Source organism: Bombina bombina, chromosome 2 (genome assembly GCF_027579735.1).
Source record: "Bombina bombina isolate aBomBom1 chromosome 2, aBomBom1.pri, whole genome shotgun sequence".
Classification (NCBI taxonomy): Eukaryota; Metazoa; Chordata; class Amphibia; order Anura; family Bombinatoridae; genus Bombina; species Bombina bombina.
Genome location: NC_069500.1, coordinates 1,249,650,295 through 1,249,676,787, shown reverse-complemented (window position 1 = coordinate 1,249,676,787; position 26,493 = coordinate 1,249,650,295). Strand labels below are relative to the sequence as shown.

The 26,493-nt window shown below is 39.8% G+C and overlaps 1 protein-coding gene across 4 annotated transcripts in view; it reads right to left on the bottom strand.

The window, feature by feature from the left end:
- LOC128650245 (uncharacterized) overlaps positions 1-22,433 on the bottom strand; it is a 56,919-nt gene extending 34,486 nt beyond the window's left edge. For 2 of the 4 annotated variants that reach the window (XM_053704056.1, XM_053704054.1), the window contains exon 1: positions 19,725-20,864. Coding sequence is in view for 2 of the 4 variants with exons in the window: in XM_053704054.1 (XP_053560029.1) it covers positions 19,725-19,743 (19 nt within the window). In the remaining 2 variants the exon portion in view is untranslated. Of the gene's footprint in view, positions 1-4,963; positions 7,774-19,724; positions 20,865-22,307 lie in introns of those variants that run through there. The other 2 variants (XM_053704055.1, XM_053704053.1) reach the window with 2 other exon arrangements.
- Positions 22,434-26,493: the final 4,060 nt, after the last annotated feature.

Below are 26,493 nucleotides of genomic sequence, written 5' to 3'. Positions count from 1 at the left end.
AATAGAAAATCCAGCCTTACTTCCAGTAAACTTGTATTGTTTTATCAAGTAAATAAGTGTCAGAAAATAAAGCCTAATAAAAACATTTTACCCTTTCTTTTTAAAAGAGTTCAAGTGTTAGTCTCACACATGCTACAGTGCCTGCTTCATGCCCCAGTGTAACCCATACAACAGTATTATCTATGTCCCAATAAAAAAGCAGTGTCTTTTAATTTGTTAAGTGCATGGTCTCCCCAACTGGAAGAAAAAGCACGTACCTGCTCCGCTGTCCGGCATGTAGACAGTTACAAGGTATGAGTAGACACAGTTCTTCACAGAGACCTTTGAAAAATAAAGAACAGAGTAGCCAACTCTGGCTGTCTAAACTAGGTCAGCAATTGTTAGGAAAACGCAGTAAGTACCTCTTTACAAGTTCCTAACTGCTTTAAAGCCACCACTACCCGACTGCAAGGAATGACAAGGAATACAACTATACCTCAAAACTTGCTTGTAGATGAAATTTTTCTTCAGACACCTAAACTTCACCTCCTCCATGCACCGAAGGCAAAGAGAATGACTGGGGGTTGTGGGTAAGGGAGTGATACTTAACTGTTTAACTGTGGTGCTCTTTGCCTCCTCCTGCTGGCCAGGAGTGATATTCCCAACAGTAATTACTCAAGCTGTGGACTCACCATATCTTAGGAAAGAAATGGGTTTAGTATCCCTTTAAATAACCTCCCCACATTCCCTAACTAGCCTGCTTACATCTAGGGAGTCACTACATGATGTGCCTGCTGTCTCCCTCACTCCCTAACTAGCCTACTTACATCTTACTACATGATGTGCCTGCTGTCTCCCCTCACTCCCTAACTAGCCTGATTACATCTAGGGAGTCACTAGATGATGTGCCTGCTGTCTCCCCTCACTCCCTAACTAGCCTTCTTACATCTAGGGAGTCACTACATGACATGCCTGCTGTCTCCCCTCACTCCCTAACTAGCCTTCTTACATCTAGGGAGTCACTAGATGACGTGCCTGCTGTCTTCCCTTACTCCCTAACTACCCTGCTTACATCTAGGGAGTCACTACATGACGTGCCTGCTGTCTCCCCTCACTCCCTAACTAGCCTGCTTACATCTAGGGAGTCACTACATGACGTGCCTGCTGTCTCCCCTCACTCCCTAACTAGCCTGCTTACATCTAGGGAGTCACTACATGACATGCCTGCTGTCTTCCCTCACTCCCTAACTAGCCTGCTTACATCTAGGGAGTCACTACATGACGTGCCTGCTGTCTCCCCTCACTCCCTAACTAGCCTGCTTACATCTAGGGAGTCACTACATGACGTGCCTGCTGTCTCCCCTCACTCCCTAACTAGCCTTCTTACATTTAGGGAGTCACTACATGACGTGCCTGCTGTCTCCCCTCACTCCCTAACTAGCCTGCTTACATCTAGGGAGTCACTACATGACGTGACTGCTGTCTCCCCTCACTCCCTAACTAGCCTGTTTACATCTAGGGAGTCACTACATGATGTGCCTGCTGTCTCCCCTCACTCCCTAACTAGCCTGCTTACATCTAGGGAGTCACTACATGATGTGCCTGCTGTCTCCCCTCACTCCCTAACTAGCCTGCTTACATCTAGGGAGTCACTACATGACGTGCCTGCTGTCTCCCCTCACTCCCTAACTAGCCTGCTTACATCTAGGGAGTCACTAGATGACGTGCCTGCTGTCTCCCCTCACTCCCTAACTAGCCTTCTTACATCTAGGGAGTCACTACATGACGTGCCTGCTGTCTCCCCTCACTCCCTAACTAGCCTGCTTACATCTAGGGAGTCACTACATGACGTGCCTGCTGTCTCCCCTCACTCCCTAACTAGCCTGCTTACATCTAGGGAGTCACTACATGACGTGCCTGCTGTCTTCCCTCACTCCCTAACTAGCCTGCTTACATCTAGGGAGTCACTACATGACGTGCCTGCTGTCTCCCCTCACTCCCTAACTAGCCTGCTTACATCTAGGGAGTCACTAGATGACGTGCCTGCTGTCTTCCCTCACTCCCTAACTAGCCTGCTTACATCTAGGGAGTCACTACATGACGTGCCTGCTGTCTCCCCTCACTCCCTAACTAGCCTGCTTACATCTAGGGAGTCACTACATGACGTGCCTGCTGTCTCCCCTCACTCCCTAACTAGCCTTCTTACAGCTGAGGTAATTTCACAGAGTAGAGTGTGAGGAGTTTGTTCCAGTGTCTGATTGAGACAGCAGAAGCAATTATAAACAGCTTTCCAATTTATTTCAAATTTGCTTTATTTTAGTGGGATCCTTTGTTACTGGGAGCAGGGCTGCCATCAGGGGTGACTCCTGTCAGGGGCCCAATGGGCCAGGGGGGCCCCATGAAGCAAGAACTAAAAAAAAAAAAAAAAAAAAAAAAAATTTTTTTTTTTTAACATTTTGGCAGCCACCAGTGGGTACTACAGCAGAGTGCTAATTGAGCATAGGAAATGTTATTACAAGGAGTAAAGTATTAGCATTTGAGAGGATTTCTGAGTGTGCACTAAACCACTATGCACAGTGTGAGACAGACTTGGCACTTTGTTTGTACAGTGTGTGTCAGACGGCAGATCACTTTCATTTGCAGAGGAGGTAGGACTTAGCAAATGTTTTTTATTTCTTTGTGCAATTTCGGATTGTAACTTCAGTGTGGTAGTAGTTGTATGGTGGGGCCAGGGGTCCATAAAAACACATTTTTTGACAATGCTGTAGAAATTCTATATTTAAACCATGCATACATGTTTCCTCCTCAATACACAAATGGTAGGTGCCCTTTTGGCAGATATGCATTTTATATATATATATATATATATATATATATATATATATATATATATATATATATATATATATATATATATATATATATATATATATATATATATATATATATATATATATATACATTCCAATTTACTGCCCCTTTATTCAAGGACTTTCCAGATGCAAGGAGGCATTTTATCTAAGATTTTTACATCTGCATAAGATGTTATACTCTCAGACTAAGATTGCTCAGTGTTTGAAATCAGACAGGTTAACTTAAAACTGTTCAGTTTACACTACAGCTGACTTAATTTTGAAATACATACCAACAAGCCTAAATCCTGCATTTAACCAGATCTAATGGTATGAGGACCACAGCTTATGGTTCCACCAAGACCATATAGAGTACAGCATTTTCAAAATCCATAAGTACAGCTGACAGATGGGAACATTTGTAGACTATATTTGAAGTGGTGTTCTTGGTTGGGGAAAATGGGGAAAAAACAAACGAACATATGTCAACCTTTTAAAAGTACTTTTCTTCATCTAGCCATCTATCCAGATCATTAATGTACAATTTTGAATTCACAGAATTTTGCTTGCACATTTACAAATATGATTCTTTAAAAAAGTGATCTCTAAATTTCTGCAATTTTTTTATCATGTATGTAACACACTGTTGATTTAGGGGATGCAAGGTTCATACATGTTTCCTCCAGTGAGTGTTTCTGTGGGTGTCTGTGTTTATGTCTTTGTGCTTTGGTTTGTGTCTCTATGAGTGTGTATGGTTTTTTTTCTGTGGGTCTCTCTGTGAGGGTGGGTGTGTATGTCTTTGTGCATTTTCTGTGGATGTCTGTGAGGGTGTTTGCATATGTCTTTGAGCTTTTTCTATGGGTGTCTCTGTGAGGGTGTGTGTATGTTTGTCTTTGTGTATTTTCTTTGGATGCCTCTGTGCGGGTCTTTGTCTATGTCTGTGTTTTCTGTGGATGTCTCTGTGAGAGTGTGTGTTTTCTGTGGGTGTCTCTGTGAGTGTGTGTGTGTATGTCTTTGTGTGTTTTCTGTGGATGTCTCAGTGAGGGTGTGTGTATGTATGTCTTTCTGTGTTTTATGTGGTTGTCTCTTTGTGTGTGTATGTCTTTGTGTGTTTTCTGTGGGTGTCTGTGTATGTGTGTATGTCTTTGTGTGTTTTCTGAGGTTGTCTCTGTCGGTGTTTCCTTGGGTGTATGTGCAAGTTTGAGTTTGTGTGTGTGTCCATTGTCTGTTCCTTTTTAGGACATTTTGACCTTACTACTGATTATTCACATCTTTCTACAGACTTTGAGACTAACGAGACCTTTACGGAAGTCACCAATCCACCATTTTACCTTTAAATTGTTTAGGCAGTTCAGGGCCCTTCCTTTCAGCCACTGCATGCTGTTGTCATCATTTAGTTGGGATCTTCCTTTACAAATAATCAGAACTCCATATTTTGTTTTCTAAATCTCTTTTTTTTTTACAAAACTGTAGTTTACCTCATTACTTGTCAGGTCAATGTAAACAAGTGCTGAGTGTCTGTTTGGGTGTCTGTGTCTGAGTGTGTTTCTTTGCGTGTCTGTTACAGTGTATATATGTGAATCCTTATGTGTGAGTGTGTGTGTGTGTGTTTCAGTGTATGAGTGTGACTGTGTGTTTGTATGTTACTACTTTTACAACATTTCCAAGTTTAAATAGACACTTAAGAATAAAGTGCATATACGTTTTAGTCACTTGGTCAAAAATTGCACATGTCAAAGGAGGGGGGGGGGGTCCTGATCAATGGTTGAGTCAGGGGCCCCAAAATTTCTAGTGGCGGCCCTGACTGGGAGCTAGCTAAACACATCCGATGAGCCTATGCCAAGGGGCATATATGTGCAGCCATCAATCAGCAGCTAAGTCTCAAGTAGTGCACTGTTGCACCCAGGAATGCTTTTTTTAAAAGGATAACAGGAGAATAAAGCAAATTAGAACTAAATTAGAAAATGAATTAGAATAACATTCTAGCTGTATCATGAAGGAAAACATTTGTTTACTGTCCCTTTAACAGTAACAGAGAACAGTAACACAAAGATATACATTTTTATTACACTGTAAAATTGTATTACACTGTGAGAAGTTATTCTGTTAGGATACTACTTACAGGCACCTACCTTGAGTCTCCAGCAAATGATAAATGGGATGTACTGTTTTTTCAGTATAACACATTAAGAGTTCAGAGTGATAATGAGATGAATTTGGGCAAATTTTGAGGCTTATCCTAGAGATGGTGTGGTTGTGTGTCATAAGGGATTCCAAAATATTGCTCTCATGATCTTTTCCTTCCAGTGAACACATAAATGAAACATTACTGAATAAAGGCAGATATGAATTATCATTGGAAGTGATGTATGTGCAAGACAAGTCCAATAAATGAACTGGAAAGAAATAAATTAATAATTAAAATGTATTACATTTTTACTGACACCGCAAGTTGAAGTCTACGGAAATATTTATACTTGCCATAACATTTTGCTTATGTAACATTTGTCTTTCCATCAAAATATTATTTGTTGTAATCATATCTAGTTCTCAGCTATATATACATTGTTATAATTATGTTTAACAGTTGGAAATACTGTGAGCTAGATTACAAGTGGAGCACAAACGTTTGTGCCCGAGAAATAAGTGGTATATTGCAAGAGTTTGCGTTTATCGGGCTTAGTGCTCGTATTACGAGTTGAAATCCCAATTTACGCTAGAATGATTACCGTGACTTCAGAGCTCTGGTTAGCTGTTTTGCAAAACATAAAAGTTGCGCAAAACACATCAGAAATACGTTACAAAGTTTAGTTACACTCATAATAACACTGTCTAATAAAAAAATATTCAAAAAATATTGCACACAAAAGTTATAAAGGCCCAAAGATATGAGATCTGATATGAGAAAAGTGGCTTAAAATCTGCCTTGTCAGATAGAAAATATTATCTACATTTCTTTTCCTGTGGATTTTGCCACCTAAAAAAGCACCAATTCCACAAATGTAAAATGACTGATTGCATCCTTTGCTAGAAGTTATACTCACTAGTGTACTCACTAACAGGGGTCAAATGATGTACAAGGAAGGGGAGTTGCTGTAAAATGAAGCATTCAATTTCACATATAAAAGCTTACCTTCTGGAGTTTTCAACAGCTCAGGAATACAAACAATAAACATAACAATTATTGCAATTAGTAATTTCACCAGGGTTGATTTTGACATTTTATCAAGGTCAGCCACATTTCACAGAAGTGACTGCAAGTTCTTGCTTCAGTTTGTGGAAAATGTCAGTTTTTGTTGTCACTTCCTCTGAGGTTGAGAATTTAATTTCTGGGTTGTTTTAAAAAAAAAAGATTCAGGGAACTATTACATACAGAGGTGACACCCTTTTACTTTACTATCACAATGAACTGTAGTAACATTTTAATTTTTTGTTTATTGATTATGCTCATGTTTGTAATCTAACTAATATAAAACAAAATAATGTATTTGTCTAACCATCTTGTCTGTTTCACGTTTCTATGAGAAATGCGTAAAGCATTGTGGAAGAGAGACAGTGAATCCTGTGTGTGTGTGTGTATGTGACTGTGTGTGTGTGTTTATGTTTGTGTGTATGTGTGTGTGTGTGTGAGTATGTGTATGTGTGTGAGTGTTTGTGTGTCTATGTGTGTGAGTGTGTATGTGTGTGTGAGTGTGTGTGTGTGAGTGTATGTGTGAGTGTGTGTGTGTATTTGTGTGAGTGTGTGAGTGTATGTGTGTGTGTGAGTGTATGTGTGTGTGTGAGTGTATGTGTGTGTGTGAGTGTATGTGTGTGTTTGTGTGAGTGTGTGTGTATTTGTGTGTGTGTGTGTATGTGTGTGTGTGTGTTTGTGTATGTGTGAGAGTGTGTGTGTTTGTGTGTGTGTGTATGTTTGTGTGTGTGTGAGTGTATGTGTGTGTGTTTGTGTGTGTGTTTGTGTGTGAGCGTGTTTGTGTGTGTGTGTTTGTGTGAGTGTGTGTGTGAGCGTGTGTGTTTGTGTGTGTGTGAGTGTATGTGTGTTTGTGTGTGTGTGTGTTTGTGTGTGAGCATGTGTTTGTGTGAGTGTGTGTGTGTGTTTGTGTGTGTGCGTGTGTTTGTGTGAGTGTGTGTTTGTGTGTGTGTGTTTGTGTGTGTGTGAGCGTGTGTGTTTGTGTGTGTGCGTGTGTGAGCGTGTGTGTTTGTGTGTGTGCGTGTGTGTGTGTTTGTGTGTGTGTGTTTGTGTGAGTGTATTTGTGTGTGTGTGTTTGTGTATGTGTGTTTGTGTGTGTGTGTATGTTTGTGTGTGTGTGTGAGTGTATGTGTGTGTGTTTGTGTTTGTGTGTGAGCGTGTTTGTGTGTGTGCGTGTGTTTGTGTGAGTGTGTGTGTGAGCGTGTGTGTTTGTGTGTGTGTGAGTGTATGTGTGTTTGTGTGTGTGTGTGTTTGTGTGTGAGCGTGTGTTTGTGTGAGTGTGTGTGTGTGTGTTTGTGTGTGAGCGTGTGTGTTTGTGTGTGAGCGTGTGTTTGTGTGAGTGTGTTTGAGCGTGTGTGTGTGTGAGCGTGTGTTTGTGTGAGTGTGTGTTTGTGTGTGTGTGTGTGTTTGTGTGTGTGTGTGTGTGTGTTTGTGTGTGAGCGTGTGTGTTTGTGAGTGTGTTTGGGTGTGTGTGTGTGTGTGTGTGTTTTGGCTTTTTTTGTATACCCTGATCTATTGAAAAAGAGACTGTAGCAAAATTGTTAAAATTTACAAAGTTAAAATATAAAAATGCAACAATGAACGCATATTATGTGTGCACTAATCAGTATTATTCAAAAATACAATGGTATATAAGAAGGGTAATTTAAGGGCCATTAGTGTAATAAAAAAGACATGTTCTAATCCGTTAGCGCATGTCATTTTAAAGGGATATGAAACCCAAAAATGTTCTTTTGTGATTCAGACAGAGCATACAATTTCAAAAAAAGTTTACAATTTCCTTCTTTTATCAAATTTGCTTTGTTCTCATGATATTCTGTGTTGAAGAGATACCTAGGTAGGCATCTGGAGCACTACATGGCAGGAACTAGTGCTGCCATCTAGTGCTCGTGCAAATGGATTACATTCTTGCAAAACTGATGCCATACAGTGCTCCAGAAATGGACCGGCTCCTAAGCATACGTCCCTGCTTTTCTCAGTCCAGAGCGGAAAACACTGCTGATCCAATCAGATGGCAAGAGCACAAATACAAATTACTAGAGTCTAGGTAAAGACGAACAATTATCTGAGTACTCAGATCTAGAGACAAACAGCAATAATGTCACAGAAATAAGCCAAGCAAAAACTTCTTAATCCCCATCTGCAGAAATGGTGCTTAGGTATACAATGGGCACTTCCTGTGCCAGTTTCTACCGTGAGGATATTTCCAAAGGTTTAACTTTGTCCTGTGATAAAAAACAGTAACAACTTACTTGTTTTCTTGCAAAAACAGAATTTATGTTTACCTGATAAATTACTTTCTCCAACGGTGTGTCCGGTCCACGGCGTCATCCTTACTTGTGGGATATTCTCTTCCCCAACAGGAAATGGCAAAGAGCCCAGCAAAGCTGGTCACATGATCCCTCCTAGGCTCCGCCTACCCCAGTCATTCGACCGACGTTAAGGAGGAATATTTGCATAGGAGAAACCATATGGTACCGTGGTGACTGTAGTTAAAGAAAATAAATTATCAGACCTGATTAAAAAAACCAGGGCGGGCCGTGGACCGGACACACCGTTGGAGAAAGTAATTTATCAGGTAAACATAAATTCTGTTTTCTCCAACATAGGTGTGTCCGGTCCACGGCGTCATCCTTACTTGTGGGAACCAATACCAAAGCTTTAGGACACGGATGAAGGGAGGGAGCAAATCAGGTCACCTAAATGGAAGGCACCACGGTTTGCAAAACCTTTCTCCCAAAAATAGCCTCAGAAGAAGCAAAAGTATCAAACTTGTAAAATTTGGTAAAAGTGTGCAGTGAAGACCAAGTCGCTGCCCTACATATCTGATCAACAGAAGCCTCGTTCTTGAAGGCCCATGTGGAAGCCACAGCCCTAGTGGAATGAGCTGTGATTCTTTCGGGAGGCTGCCGTCCGGCAGTCTCGTAAGCCAATCTGATGATGCTTTTAATCCAAAAAGAGAGAGAGGTAGAAGTTGCTTTTTGACCTCTCCTTTTACCGGAATAAACAACAAACAAGGAAGATGTTTGTCTAAAATCCTTTGTAGCATCTAAATAGAATTTTAGAGCGCGAACAACATCCAAATTGTGCAACAAACGTTCCTTCTTTGAAACTGGTTTCGGACACAGAGAAGGTACGATAATCTCCTGATTAATGTTTTTGTTAGAAACAACTTTTGGAAGAAAACCAGGTTTAGTACGTAAAACCACCTTATCTGCATGGAACACCAGATAAGGAGGAGAACACTGCAGAGCAGATAATTCTGAAACTCTTCTAGCAGAAGAAATTGCAACTAAAAACAAAACTTTCCAAGATAATAACTTAATATCAACGGAATGTAAGGGTTCAAACGGAACCCCCTGAAGAACTGAAAGAACTAAATTGAGACTCCAAGGAGGAGTCAAAGGTTTGTAAACAGGCTTAATTCTAACCAGAGCCTGAACAAAGGCTTGAACATCTGGCACAGCTGCCAGCTTTTTGTGAAGTAACACAGACAAGGCAGAAATCTGTCCCTTCAGGGAACTTGCAGATAATCCTTTTTCCAATCCTTCTTGAAGGAAGGATAGAATCTTAGGAATCTTAACCTTGTCCCAAGGGAATCCTTTAGATTCACACCAACAGATATACTTTTTCCAAATTTTGTGGTAAATCTTTCTAGTTACAGGCTTTCTGGCCTGAACAAGAGTATCGATAACAGAATCTGAGAACCCTCGCTTCGATAAGATCAAGCGTTCAATCTCCAAGCAGTCAGCTGGAGTGAAACCAGGTTCGGATGTTCGAACGGACCCTGAACAAGAAGGTCTCGTCTCAAAGGTAGCTTCCAAGGTGGAGCCGATGACATATTCACCAGATCTGCATACCAAGTCCTGCGTGGCCACGCAGGAGCTATTAAGATCACCGACGCCCTCTCCTGATTGATCCTGGCTACCAGCCTGGGGATGAGAGGAAACGGCGGGAACACATAAGCTAGTTTGAAGGTCCAAGGTGCTACTAGTGCATCCACTAGAGCCGCCTTGGGATCCCTGGATCTGGACCCGTAGCAAGGAACTTTGAAGTTCTGACGAGAGGCCATCAGATCCATGTCTGGAATGCCCCACAGCTGAGTGACTTGGGCAAAGATTTCCGGATGGAGTTCCCACTCCCCCGGATGCAATGTCTGACGACTCAGAAAATCCGCTTCCCAATTTTCCACTCCTGGGATGTGGATAGCAGACAGGTGGCAGGAGTGAGACTCCGCCCATAGAATGATTTTGGTCACTTCTTCCATCGCTAGGGAACTCCTTGTTCCCCCCTGATGGTTGATGTACGCAACAGTTGTCATGTTGTCTGATTGAAACCGTATGAACTTGGCCCTCGCTAGCTGAGGCCAAGCCTTGAGAGCATTGAATATCGCTCTCAGTTCCAGAATATTTATCGGTAGAAGAGATTCTTCCCGAGACCAAAGACCCTGAGCTTTCAGGGATCCCCAGACCGCGCCCCAGCCCATCAGACTGGCGTCGGTCGTGACAATGACCCACTCTGGTCTGCGGAATGTCATCCCTTGTGACAGGTTGTCCAGGGACAGCCACCAACGGAGTGAGTCTCTGGTCCTCTGATTTACTTGTATCTTCGGAGACAAGTCTGTATAATCCCCATTCCACTGACTGAGCATGCACAGTTGTAATGGTCTTAGATGAATGCGCGCAAAAGGAACTATGTCCATTGCCGCTACCATCAACCCGATCACTTCCATGCACTGAGCTATGGAAGGAAGAGGAACGGAATGAAGTATCCGACAAGAGTCTAGAAGTTTTGTTTTTCTGGCCTCTGTCAGAAATATCCTCATTTCTAAGGAGTCTATTATTGTTCCCAAGAAGGGAACCCTTGTTGACGGAGATAGAGAACTCTTTTCCACGTTCACTTTCCATCCGTGAGATCTGAGAAAGGCCAGGACAATGTCCGTGTGAGCCTTTGCTTGAGGAAGGGACGACGCTTGAATCAGAATGTCGACCAAGTAAGGTACTACAGCAATGCCCCTTGGTCTTAGCACAGCTAGAAGGGACCCTAGTACCTTTGTGAAAATCCTTGGAGCAGTGGCTAATCCGAAAGGAAGCGCCACGAACTGGTAATGCTTGTCCAGGAATGCGAACCTTAGGAACCGATGATGTTCCTTGTGGATAGGAATATGTAGATACGCATCCTTTAAATCCACTGTGGTCATGAATTGACCTTCCTGGATGGAAGGAAGAATAGTACGAATGGTTTCCATCTTGAACGATGGAACCTTGAGAAACTTGTTTAAGATCTTGAGATCTAAGATTGGTCTGAACGTTCCCTCTTTTTTGGGAACTATGAACAGATTGGAGTAGAACCCCATCCCTTGTTCTCTTAATGGAACAGGATGAATCACTCCCATTTTTAACAGGTCTTCTACACAATGTAAGAATGCCTGTCTTTTTATGTGGTCTGAAGACAACTGAGACCTGTGGAACCTCCCCCTTGGGGGAAGTCCCTTGAATTCCAGAAGATAACCTTGGGAGACTATTTCTAGCGCCCAAGGATCCAGAACATCTCTTGCCCAAGCCTGAGCGAAGAGAGAGAGTCTGCCCCCCACCAGATCCGGTCCCGGATCGGGGGCCAACATTTCATGCTGTCTTGGTAGCAGTGGCAGGTTTCTTGGCCTGCTTTCCCTTGTTCCAGCCTTGCATTGGTCTCCAAGCTGGCTTGGCTTGAGAAGTATTACCCTCTTGCTTAGAGGACGTAGCACTTTGGGCTGGTCCGTTTCTACGAAAGGGACGAAAATTAGGTTTATTTTTTGCCTTGAAAGGCCGATCCTGAGGAAGGGCGTGGCCCTTACCCCCAGTGATATCAGAGATAATCTCTTTCAAGTCAGGGCCAAACAGCGTTTTCCCCTTGAAAGGAATGTTAAGTAGCTTGTTCTTGGAAGACGCATCAGCCGACCAAGATTTCAACCAAAGCGCTCTGCGCGCCACAATAGCAAACCCAGAATTCTTAGCCGCTAACCTAGCCCATTGCAAAGTGGCGTCTAGGGTAAAAGAATTAGCCAATTTGAGAGCATTGATTCTGTCCATAATCTCCTCATAAGGAGGAGAATCACTATCGACCGCTTTTATCAGCTCATCGAACCAGAAACATGCGGCTGTAGCGACAGGGACAATGCATGAAATTGGTTGTAGAAGGTAACCCTGCTGAACAAACATCTTTTTAAGCAAACCTTCTAATTTTTTATCCATAGGATCTTTGAAAGCACAACTATCCTCTATGGGTATAGTGGTGCGTTTGTTTAAAGTGGAAACCGCTCCCTCGACCTTGGGGACTGTCTGCCATAAGTCCTTTCTGGGGTCGACCATAGGAAACAATTTTTTAAATATGGGGGGAGGGACGAAAGGAATACCGGGCCTTTCCCATTCTTTATTAACAATGTCCGCCACCCGCTTGGGTATAGGAAAAGCTTCTGGGAGCCCCGGCACCTCTAGGAACTTGTCCATTTTACATAGTTTCTCTGGGATGACCAACTTGTCACAATCATCCAGAGTGGATAATACCTCCTTAAGCAGAATGCGGAGGTGTTCCAACTTAAATTTAAATGTAATCACATCAGGTTCAGCTTGTTGAGAAATGTTCCCTGAATCAGTAATTTCTCCCTCAGACAAAACCTCCCTGGCCCCATCAGACTGGGTTAGGGGCCCTTCAGAAACATTATTATCAGCGTCGTCATGCTCTTCAGTATCTAAAACAGAGCAGTCGCGCTTACGCTGATAAGTGTTCATTTTGGCTAAAATGTTTTTGACAGAATTATCCATTACAGCCGTTAATTGTTGCATAGTAAGGAGTATTGGCGCGCTAGATGTACTAGGGGCCTCCTGAGTGGGCAAGACTCGTGTAGACGAAGGAGGGAATGATGCAGTACCATGCTTACTCCCCTCACTTGAGGAATCATCTTGGGCATCATTGTCATTGTCACATAAATCACATTTATTTAAATGAATAGGAATTCTGGCTTCCCCACATTCAGAACACAATCTATCTGGTAGTTCAGACATGTTAAACAGGCATAAACTTGATAACAAAGTACAAAAAACGTTTTAAAATAAAACCGTTACTGTCACTTTAAATTTTAAACTGAACACACTTTATTACTGCAATTGCGAAAAAACATGAAGGAATTGTTCAAAATTCACCAAATTTTCACCACAGTGTCTTAAAGCCTTAAAAGTATTGCACACCAAATTTGGAAGCTTTAACCCTTAAAATAACGGAACCGGAGCCGTTTTGAACTTTAACCCCTTTACAGTCCCTGATATCTGCTTTGCTGAGACCCAACCAAGCCCAAAGGGGAATACGATACCAAATGACGCCTTCAGAAAGTCTTTTCTAAGTATCAGAGCTCCTCTCACATGCGACTGCATGCCATGCCTCTCAAAAACAAGTGCGCAACACCGGCGCGAAAATGAGGCTCTGCCTATGCTTTGGGAAAGCCCCTAAAGAATAAGGTGTCTAAAACAGTGCCTGCCGATATTATTATATCAAAATACCCAAATAAAATGATTCCTCAAGGCTAAATATGTGTTAATAATGAATCGATTTAGCCCAGAAAAAGTCTACAGTCTTAATAAGCCCTTGTGAAGCCCTTATTTACGATCGTAATAAACATGGCTTACCGGATCCCATAGGGAAAATGACAGCTTCCAGCATTACATCGTCTTGTTAGAATGTGTCATACCTCAAGCAGCAAGAGACTGCTCACTGTTCCCCCAACTGAAGTTAATTGCTCTCAACAGTCCTGTGTGGAACAGCCATGGATTTTAGTGACGGTTGCTAAAATCATTTTCCTCATACAAACAGAAATCTTCATCTCTTTTCTGTTTCTGAGTAAATAGTACATACCAGCACTATTTCAAAATAACAAACTCTTGATTGAATAATAAAAACTACAGTTAAACACTAAAAAACTCTAAGCCATCTCCGTGGAGATGTTGCCTGTACAACGGCAAAGAGAATGACTGGGGTAGGCGGAGCCTAGGAGGGATCATGTGACCAGCTTTGCTGGGCTCTTTGCCATTTCCTGTTGGGGAAGAGAATATCCCACAAGTAAGGATGACGCCGTGGACCGGACACACCTATGTTGGAGAAATGAGCAATTTGAAATTCTCAACATAGCCACTACCTACAACTAGATAAGAGAGCAGACATGTTGTTAACTTAAAGGGACATGAAACCCATTTATTTATTTTCAGGACTCAGATAAAGCATACAATTTTAAACAACTTTCCAATTTACTTCTATGATCCAATTTGCTTTATTCTCTTAGTATCTTTTAATGAAGAAGCAGCAATGCTACTGGGAGCTAGTTAATGCACTGGGTGAACCAGTAACATGAAGCATATATATGTGCAGCAACCAAACAGCAGCTCCTGAGCCTGCCTAGGTATCCTTTTCAACACTTGTAATCTAGCCCAATATTATTTATATAAACTAATTTATAAACATTTAAGGTGCAATATGAAGTGAGTGCCTTTTATAGTTCCAATGAGTTATTTGTGAAACTTTACTATATTGTTTGTGTAAAAATGGAGACCGAGGACATGTCCTGGTGAGCTGCAGCAGCTGGGACTGGCCACTAAAGGGACGATGCATTAGTGCGGCTCTGATCCTTGTTGATCTACAGAGCGATTTCTGCAGAAGCCAGAGTAGTGCATCTTGTCGCTGTGAAGCCAGCTGGGGAACCACACAGATGCTGTTTTTATAGAGACACTGCAACAGTCCCAGCACAACAGTAAGAATGCTTCCAACTCAGGACTTAAGTCATTGAGAAAGTTACGTCTCTGCTGACAAAACGCGTATGACTGATTGGCTACTCCTTCTCATTCTTTACTGCAGTGAAGTTGGTTTCATATTGGAGATTCGACAGACATTCACCTCTTCAAATAGCAATAACTTTTGAAAGAATCATGTCACAACTATAATGATTGTATATTCTTGGTCATGGGGGGATGGAGAATGTTGCACACCCTGAAAGTTGCACACCCTTTATTTTTTAGAAATTTCATTTTCAAAATTTGAGATTTTAATTTTCTCTCAATTTAAAAACTGCAATAACTATTGAAAGAATCATCTCACTACTAACATGATTGTATATTCTTGATCATGGGGGGATGGGGAACATTGCACACCCTTTAGTTTTTTGAAATTTCATTTTCAAAATTTGAAATTTTCATTTTTCTCTAAATTTAAAAACTGCAATAACTCTTGAAATAATCATCTCACTACGAAATTTCGAAAACTAAAGGGTGTGCAACGTTCCCCATCCCCCCACGATCAAGAATATACAATCATGTTAGTAGTGAGATGATTAGTTCAAGAGTTATTGCAGTTTTAAAATTTAGAGAAAAATGAAAATTTCAAATTTTGAAAATGAAATTTTGAAAAACTAAAGAGTGTGCAACGTTCCCCATCCCCCCACGATCAAGAATATACAATCATATTAGTAGTGAGTTGATTATTTCAAGAGTTATTGCAGTTTTTAAATTTAGAGAAAAATGAAAATTTCAAATTTTGAAAATGAAATTTCAAAAAACTAAAGGGTGTGCAACGTTCCCCATCCCCCCACGATAAAGAATATACAATCATGTTAGTAGTGAGATGATTATTTCAAGAGTTATTGCAGTTTTTAAATTTAGAGAAAAATGAAAATTTCAAATTTTGAAAATGAAATTTCGAAAAACTAAAGGGTGTGCAACGTTCCCCATCCCCCCACGATCAAGAATATACAATCATGTTAGTAGTGAGATGATTATTTCAAGAGTTATTGCAGTTTTTAAATTTATAGAAAAATGAACATTTCAAATTTTGAAAATGAAATTTCTAAAAAATAAAGTGTGTGCAACTTTCAGGGTGTGCAACATTCCCCATCCCCCCACGACCAAGAATATACAATAATTATAGTTGTGACATGATTCTTTCAAAAGTTATTGCTATTTGAAAGGTGAATGTCTGTCGAATCTCCAATATGAAACCAACTTCACTGCAGTTCATTCTTTGATGTTTTTATCCTCTGAAAATAAACAAGTTTGTTTTTATCGCTACTCCTGGGTTGGAAGCATTCTTACCGTTGTGCTGGGACTGTTGCAGTGTCTGGATTACTTGATTGGGGAGCGGAGGTTAGTGCAGCAGGAAGCATGAAGCGTGAAGAATGCCAACAGTTACATACGAGATAGCAGTGGAAGTCTGGAGCGCTAACTATACTAGTAGCAGGAATGTTGTTTTTATAGCACTGAATGTAGCTGGCTGAGAACACCAGCATGTAGCGAGATTCAGTTGAGAGTATAGCCTGCAGCTTTGTCCATCTGTAAAAATGTTTCTTTGAGAGTGACCACCGGTATCATAATGAGGTAGAAACAATCAATAGAGCAGGGGCACATGAAGATTGCTGTATTATTGTCTATAAATTGCTTGAATATTTTTTTGTGCTTTTAATTTATTTCTGTGCCTGTGTGTGTATGTGAATGTATGTGTGTGTATATATGTTTGTTTGTGTGTGTGTGTATATGTGACTGTATGAGTGTATGTGTGTGTATGTATGTTTGTTTGTGTGTGTATATGTGGATGTATGAGTGTTTGTGTGTGTATATATGTGAATGTATGAGTGTATGTGTGTATGTATGTTTGTGTGTATGTGAATGTATGTGTGTGTATATATGTTTGTGTGTGTGTGTATATGTGACTGTATGAGTGTATGTGTGTGTATGTATGTTTGTTTGTGTGTGTATATGTGGATGTATGAGTGTATGTGTGTGTATATATGTGAATGTATGAGTGTATGTGTGTGTATGTATGTTTGTTTGTGTGTGTATATGTGGATGTATGAGTGTATGTGTGTGTATATGTGGATGTATGAGTGTATGTGTGTGTATATGTGAATGTATGAGTGTATGTGTGTGTATATGTGGATGTATGAGTGTATGTGTGTGTATGTATGTTTGTGTGTGTGTGAATGTATGAGTGTGTGTATATATGTTTTTTTGTGTGTGTATATATGTTTGTGTGTTTATATGTGATTTTATGAGTGTATTGTGTGTTTGTAAATGTGTGTATATGTCCATATTTAATACTTTTGTAATAATAAAAAAGTAATAAAATCTAAACATATAAAAAATGCCTATCTATATATTTACATTTGTAATAATACAGACTAATGTGGATATTTATCAAAGGTATGTCAGACCTGATCCAATCGGCCGCTAGCAGGGGGTGTCAATCACCCTGATCGTATCTGATTGGGATGATTTCAGTGATGGTGGAGAAGTTAAAGGGACACTGTACCCAAAAAATTTCTTTCCTGATTCACATTGAGCATGGAATTTTAAGCAACTTTCTAATTTACTCCTATTATCAAATTGTCTTCATTCTCTTGGTATCTTTATTTGAAATGCAAGAATGTAAGTTTAGATGCCGGCCCATTTTTGGTGAACAACCTGGGTTGTCCTTGCTGATTGGTGGATAAATTCATCCACCAATAAAAATGTGCTGTCCAGAGTACTGAAACCAAAAAAAAGCTTAGATGCCTTCTTTTTCAAATAATGATAGCAAGAGAACAAAGAAAAATTGATAATAGGAGTAAATCAGAAAGTTGCTTAAAATTGCATGCTCTTTCTGAATTACAAAAGAAAAATATTGGGTACAGTGTCCCTTTAAGTAGCAGCGGTCTTATGACCGTTTCTAGTGGACCAGAAACTATCGGGGTTGGAAGCAGCATCCGCTGCTTGATAAATCGACCCCTTAGGGTTAAATTACATGCTCTGTCTGAATCATAAAACTTTAATTTCGAATTGAATGTCCCTTTAACTTTTTACATATTTGCACTTTAGGAAAACTCACTTATCTTGTGCATACACTTTACACTATAATGACAATTCCATTTGCAGTTTTTTTCCTTCTACAATAGCAATGCATTTAATATTGTATTTATAAAAAAAAGAAACAGCAAAAAAAAAAAACACATTTCATGTTTTTTATACTCATCACTGTGATTTCATTTTACAGAAGTTGATTCATAGCAGGAAGATAAACTCCTGTTAAATAAAATTTGTTTTCATGAACTCATTCTTTGTCATACGCTGTTTTTGCCAATGATATACAAAAGACTCATAAACCTTTGAATGCCTCACTTGATTGCACAAAGGAAAACAGAGCCCTTGGATGGTGACTGGCTGGTTAGGTGCTGGGTCCAGGTATTTGAAGGTATTTTATTTTTCTTATTATAAAATAATATATAAGGAAAACATAGGTATACATAAATTATTCACAGGTAATTTAAAAGGGATACGAAAACCCAGTTTTGTTTCTTTAATGATTCCGATAGAGCATGCAATTTTAATCAACTTATTATTATCAATTTTTCTTTGTTCTCTTGGTATATTTATTTAAAAAGCAGCAATGTGAGCTTAGGAGCCAGACCATTTTTTGTTCAGCATCCTGGGTTGCGCTTGCTGATTGGTGGCTACATCTAGGAATGGTTCTGAGCTTATTTTAAACAGATACTGTACACTACCACCTCTGAGTAAACTGGCTAGCCATTTCTCATGCCTGAGCTGAAGACATATAACCAGGTCCAGATTGGCCTACCGGCATCCCGGGAAAAATGCCAGTGGGCCGCCCGGCTGGGGTCTGAGCATATTACAAGGTGGCCACTCTGCTCCAATAGCACTGCTGGGAGGATGGGAGCTATGAAATGTAACACTACAGTCAGAATAAGTTATAATGAGGGAGACGAGCTGGAGGCCACTGGCCACGTGATGCGAGGCCTGCAAAAAGTAAGTTACCAGCACTGTTGCTGTGAGGGGCTGGCAGAGCAGTAAGCAAGTGGAAGGGAGTGACCATCACCTGTTTTGAGTGCACAGCGCTAACATATTGCAAGATGGCTGCTCCACTCAACTCAGATTGCCCCGCAGTAGGGGTTGGATGAGGGGTGGGGTTAGAACCTGACACTGCTCGGTGCACAGAGTGACAAGGAGGGAGCAAGCTAGAAGTATTGATTCCTTGTCAGATCCTGTGGGGCTGCCATCCTGTCACTTGCCAAATGCTATGGCTGCCTGTCACTTCTGTGCCATTACAGGGTGCCCATTACACATCACCATGGGGGCAGATTCATTATCATGGTAACTGGTAGGTCAGAAGCAGTCATATATATATATATATATATATATATATATATATATATATATGGAACAAAAAGCGAGACAAGTAGAAGGCGCTATACTGTGGGGGTAAAAAAGAGATATAGAGGTGAATCTAATATCAATCTAGAAGGTGGATTCCTCCGGGAGCAAAAAACCAACCCTGAAGCTGCTATCCCTTAGAGGGCAGAAAAGCAATTGTGCTGGCCGAGACTAAGAAAGACTCCCCTGCCAGCCCAGTGCTTATCCCCCTGTGTAAAAAATGAGTGTGAAGAGGCCGTAATAAGGGATGTGATAGCGCTGGTTGTTAGGAGACAATATGTAACACAATTATGATGTGTGACTGAATGCAAAAAATGATACAGAAAGCATAGCAAATGAAACACAATATGACAAAAAAATATATAAAACACACTATAAGATTGAGTGGAAAGCTGGATATAAAATGTCCCAAATGCTGGAGCACTTATATGCTGTATGTACACAGTTGTGAAATTCGAGACTTTGGTTATGGGTGAAATGCAAACTTACAGAAAGGAACCTCAATCATATGAGGTAAGGCAACCGCACATCAGGAAATTACTCTCAGTAGGCTTGGCCCCTTAGGGTATAGGGGAAACTTCCAGATCAGCGAGCTTGTCTTTTTTTCCTTTCTGTTATCCAAGTGTAGGTGAAACTTCGGGGAGTTTGAGCCCTTGTTTCCTCTGCCTCTTTTAGTATGGGTCCTCTCAGGATAGTAGTGTAGACGATATATGAAAGAAAGAAAGGCCCAAATAGTGTGATATCGTTTAAAAATCAAACATTTTATTCACATATAAAACACTCTTAAAAATGCCTGCTTACATTAGAAATCCTCACAGGTATGAGGTATTTATACAGCGATATGTAGCAGGTGCAGTCCAGTATATGCACTGTGTGATATTTATTGGGATAGGATGACCACAGATAGTATAATGGCCACAGGTAGCCAAAATACAAATATAGCAGCAAGTATCCACAAAATACTACGATCAGTGGATGTATTTAAAATTCTTATCTATAAAATATACCGCACCAGAAATTCTGGTTAGTGAGAACAGTCCGTTCATGTAAGGTGAAGTCTAACGCGTTTCAAAGGTTGTAGTAATAACTCCTTCTTCTTCAGAGACTGTTTTGTATTTATACACCCTTAAAAAAACTTAACACTAACCCCCTGAAGATCGACTTACCAGGAGACGTCTTCATCCAAGCCGGGCAGAAGTGGTCCTCCAGATGGGCAGAAGTCTTCATCCAAGCCGGGCAGAAGTGGTCCTCCAGACGGCAGAAGTCTTCATCCAGACGGCATCTTCTATCTTCATCCTTCTGGCGAGGAGCAGGTCCATCTTCAAGACATCCTACGCAGAGCATCCTCTTCGGCCGACGACTAACCGACGAATGAAGGTTCCTTTAAGTGACGTAATCCATGATGGCGTCCCTTAGATTCCGATTGGCTGATAGAATTCTATCAGCCAATCGGAATTAAGGTAGAAAAAATCCTATTCGCTGATGAAATCAGCCAATAGGATTGAACTTCAATCCTATTGGCTGATTGGAACAGCCAATAGAATACGAGCTCAATCCTGAGGTTCAGTCTGAGGAAGGGGAGTGTGACCCCGAAACGTCACTTTGTTATATTAAAGTACACTTTGGAAAGACCAGTGAGTGCCACCTCTTATCTATATATATATATATATATATATATATATATACATAATATATATATATATATATATATATATATATATATATATATATATATATATATATATATATATATATATATATATATATATATATATATTCAGCTTCTCTATACAATAATGATTTTTCAATATCATCTCCTCCCCTCCAATCTTTTATTTTAGATATACCTACAAAAGAGAAATAAAAAAAATATTGTGATGGACCCTTTTTGGAGCTCCAGCTGAATCTCTCCTAATCCGTCGATTCAGAGAACCCTATTACAGCTATTTCTCCAAATTTGCACCCAGCATTTAAGTACTCTCTAGAAGTGCGCTATGTTACCAAAATCAAGCTGTATTTTTGAAGCTGCAGCACAAAATCAGACTACAGAGGCCTAGTGCTGCGGCACCTAATAGGCAGCGCTACCCCCTCGAAAGTCCAAAGTATCTAGCTGCAGTTGGACACATCAAAATACCAACCTGAGTCTTCGCGTTATTATCTTTAAACTTTGACAGACCTAAGAGAAGGATTTTAGTTTACAGCTGTATTCAAAAATATAGTATAATTTCCTGCGTCACCTTGTGTCCAAAATGGTCGCCAAGGAGGAAACCGGCATTCAAGACATCTTCAACAATATACATTAGCGCAAATTTGAAGAGCTTTGCTTACGCCTAATCGAAAAAGCTCTGCAAGACCCACTCCTTTGAGCGCAAAAAAGTATGTAAAAGTATGTAGAAGTTATAAGGAATCCCTAGCTCCTTAATGAAGTGATATTTGAAGAAACAATCACACTGACTGCAGTGAAATCTGCAGGCAAGTGATTGGGTACAGCTGCGCTGTCAGAAAGGCAGCTTAATGTGTGTAGTATACAAATTAATGGGCAATTCTCAATGAGTGGTGGTTCACTTGTGCAAATATAAACAAATGAATCATTTAATGCATATAAAATAAAAGCCCTATGTTTAGCACAATAAAAAACATTAACAATTCATTACATAAAAAACATAAAAAATACAGTACATAAAATTAATATTGCATAAAAAATTAATGAAATGATTTTTAGCAAAATGCTGCTGATAAGTGTACCCAACAGACAAATGATGCTCAAATTCAAAGCCTTTTAGAGCAAACAAAAACAGAAAAGTCTTTTTAATAAGTCTTTTTAGTAGGCAGAATAAAGGCAAAAATTGCTCCAGTTGAAAGATGTTTGTTAGAGCAAACAAAGCAGACAGTCTTTTTAGTAAGCGAAAAGGGAAACGTTTTTCACAGACACAAGCTAATTAATGGTTAGTCTTTTTCCTTTCCGGGCTGCAGAGTTGATAAAGCTGCAGAATATAGGTAAGAAGAAAGGACAGAAAAGATCCTTTTACACACAAGAAAAGTTCAACCCGCAAGGTGTTTACTAATACTTACACCGAGTGCCAGTGGTGGATCTCTGTAGATGATGTCGGTCTGAGCGGCAACTCTTGAGCACTCCTACGCCTTTGTGGATGGATAAAGAGTCTCAGAGCCAGTTCTATAGACCGTTATAGCACTCAAGTTAGCAGGGCTATGGAAGCCCAAGTAGTACACAATAGTACACAGCAAAGAGTAATGCGTTTCGGCTGTACGCAGCCTTTCTCAAACTCAATACTGCTGTGGTGTATAGAGAGTGTATTTATATGCTCATCTTAAAGCGATATTTCAACTTGGTACACATAATACACCAGAAAAATATAATACAGGATGTCATACATATAATTTCAGGTTTGCATAATGATTCAAACATTAATTAAAATTTATAATAACTATATTTATCCAGAACAATGATTGATCTGTTTGTATTGAAAAAATATAATGTAATAAAGTAAATGGAATGAAATAGAGAACGAGAGGCAATATAATTTTTTTTTTACTAGAACTTTGAATCAATTACAGGTTATTAAAGAATAATTCAGTTTCATTTAATAAAGAGAAGTGTCTAAAATTAATTTGTTATTAATTTTTATAAATTAGTTAAAAGTTAAGACTGAGGTAGTTTATAGAACATTATTACAAATTACTATATTTTATTCGCACAAATTAACGGTTAAAACTAGGGTGGTATATGGGACATTATCGGAATGCATAAAACAATTTTAACCCCTTAGTGACCAGAGCACTTTTCCATTTTCTGTCCGTTTGGGACCAAGGCTATTTTTACATTTCTGCGGTGTTTGTGTTTAGCTGAAATTTTCCTCTTACTCATTTACTGTACCCACACATATTATATACCGTTTTTCTCGCCATTAAATGGACTTTCTAAAAATACCATTATTTTCATCATATCTTATCATTTACTATAAAAAAAATTATAAAATATGAGGAAAAATGGAAAAAAACACACTTTTTCTAACTTTGAACCCCAAAATCTGTTACATATCTACAACCACCAAAAAACACCCATGCTAAATTGTTTCTAAATTTTGTCCTGAGTTTAGAAATACCCAATGTTTACATCTTCTTTGCTTTTTTGTAACTTATAGGGCCATAAATACAAGTAGCACTTTGCTATTTTCAAACCATTTTTTTTCAAAATTAACGCTAGTTACATTAGAACACTAATATCTTTCAGGAATCCCTGAATATCCATTGACATGTATATATTTTTTTTTAGAAGACATCCCAAATTATTGATCTAGGCCCATTTTGGTATATTTCATGCCACCATTTCACCGCCAAATGCGATCAAATACAAAAAATTGTTCACTTTTTCACAAATTTTTTCACAAACTTTCAGTTTCTCACTGAAATTATTTACATACTGCTTGTGCAATTATGGCATAAATGGTTGTAAATTCTTCTCTGGGATCCCCTTTGTTCAGAAATAGCAGACATATATGGCTTTGGCATTGCTTTTTGGTAATTAGAAGGCCGCTAAATGCCACTGCGCACCACACGTGTATTATGCCCAGCAGTGAAGGGGTTAATTAGGGAGCATGTAAGGAGCTTTTTGGGGTAATTTTAGCTTTAGTGTAGTGTAGTAGACAACCCCAAGTATTGATCTAGGCCCATTTTGGTATATTTCATGCCACCATTTCACCGCCAAATGCGATCAAATTAAAAAAAACGTAAAATTTTTCACAATTTTAGGTTTCTCACTGAAATAATTTACAAACAGCTTGTGCAATTATGGCACAAATGGTTGTAAATGCTTCTCTGGGATCCCCTTTGTTCAGAAATAGCAGACATATATGACTTTGGAGTTGCTTTTTGGTAATTAGAATGCTGCTAAATGGCGCTGCGCATCACACGTGTATTATGGCTAGCAGTGAAGGGGTTAATTAGGTAGCTTGTAGGGAGCTTGCAGGGTTAATTTTAGCTTTAGTGTAAAGATCAGCCTCCCACCTGAAACATCAGACCCCCTGATCCCTCCCAAACATCTCTCTTCCCTCCCCTACCCCACAAATGTCCCCGCCATCTTAAGTACTGGCAGAAACTCTGCCAGTACTAAAATAAAAGGTATATTTGGGCTTTTTTGTGCATTTTTTGTTAGCATATTTACATATGCTTCTGTGTAGGGATCCCCCTTAGCCCCCAACCTCACTGATCCCCCACTAAACAGCTCTCTAACCCTCCCCCTCTGACTTAATGTGCGCCATCTTGGGTACTGGCAGCTGTCTGCCAGTACCCAGTTTAGTGAAAAAAAATGCTTTTTTTTTAATAAAATATGTCCCTTTTCTGTAGTGTAGCTTTCCCCCCCCCAAGACCAACCCCCCACCCCTTCCAGATCCCTTAGATGGTTTTTAAAAAAAGTTTTTTTTTTTTTTTTTTACTTTTCCTTTTCTACTTTTCTGTAGTGTAGCGGTTCCCACCCGCTCCCGTCCCGTGCACGCGCCCGCCCGCCACCCCCCGTGCACGCGCGCGCGCCCCCGACGATCCCGATCCCGCCCCCCGTGACGTCACGCGCAACACCGATGGCCGCCCACCCGCCTCCCAATTCGGCTCCCACCCACCAACGATACCGGCCATCGATGTCCGGTGCAGAGAGGGCCACAGAGTGGCTCTCTCTGCATCGGATGGCCATGTATGGTTATTGCAGGATGCCTCCATATCGAGGCATCACTGCAATAACCGGAAAGCAGCTGGAAGCGAGCAGGATCGCTTCCAGCTGCTTTCCACACCGAGGACGTGCAGGGTACGTCCTCAGGCGTTAACTGCCTTTTTTTTGAGGACGTACCCTGCACGTCCTCGGTCATTAAGGGGTTAAAATGTATATACAGTTGAAAATTATTAATTAAAGATTACCCTAGGGTATGCAAAAGGGTATAGGGTTGAAAGTAAAATGCACAACTAAATGTATATAGATTACAGCTTTTTATTAATACTAATGTCTATTATTTTTAATATTTTAGATAACAATTTAGATATAATTCTAAATTAAAGGGATATTAAACCCTATTTTTTTTTCATGATTTAGAAAGAGAATGCAATTTTAAACAACTTTCTAATTTACATATCTAGATAGGCGCAGAAGGTGCTGATTGGTGGCTGCACACAGATGCCTCATGTGATTGGCTCACCCATGTGCAAACAAAGGATATCTAAAGAATGAAGCTAATTAGATAATAGAAGCAAATTGGAATTTTGTTTAAAATTGTATTCTCTATCTGAATTATGAATGAAAAAAATTGGGTTTAATGTTCCTTTAAGACCCTGAGGGGTTAGGGAACCCAATTGGAATATCCACTTGCCTTCCCTTTTTAAAATTTCATTATGGAGATCACCTCCCCTCCAATTTTTTGAAACTATATCTATACCCATAAATGTAAAATGTTTAAGATTAGCATTATTGCATATAGCAAAATGCCTCTGGACTGGGAGGTCTTTATAGCGTTCCTTATTGTGATGCTCAATTGACAGGATATGCTCTCTTATCCTGTCTTGTAGGGGCCTTTCTGATTCCCCTACATATTAAGCACCACACTTACACTCAATGACATAAATGACATTCCTATCTGTGCATCTAATCATTTGTTGAATTTTGAAGATTTCACCTGTGGTGTTTGATTTTATTTCTTTCTTCTTCATTCCAGGTTGGCAGGACTTACACTTATGGCATGGGTAGAAGCCTTTAAGGTCCTTTCCCCACACGTTCTTATTCTTTTTTTTTCTTGTTTTATTTTTAAATCTGAAGGGGCAAGTCTCATCTTCAAATTTCTAGCTTTCCTATAGACAATTTGTGGTCGATTGGTTATGAGTGGGCCTAACTTCTCATCTGATTTCAGGATATTCCAATGTTTCTTTAAAATTCTTTCTATTATATATATATATTTTTTTTAAACTTTTATTTATATCCAACAATGCAGACATACATAAAAACATGATATTGAACCACGCAGGGTAGAAAAAGAAAACCGATACATTATACAAGGTGCAAATTGAGATATTTAAGGTTTCAATAAAGCTATGTTCATATGGCAATCATGTAAAGTTTCAGTCTTCATTATGATCCTGCTTAGTGTCCTAAATATCTACATTGTTGGGGATTTTCTTTTTTAAACATCTTAGGTATTCCCACAACCTAAACTAACTAAATAAAAGTAAATGTTAACAATTGGGCATCAACTTCTATATATTA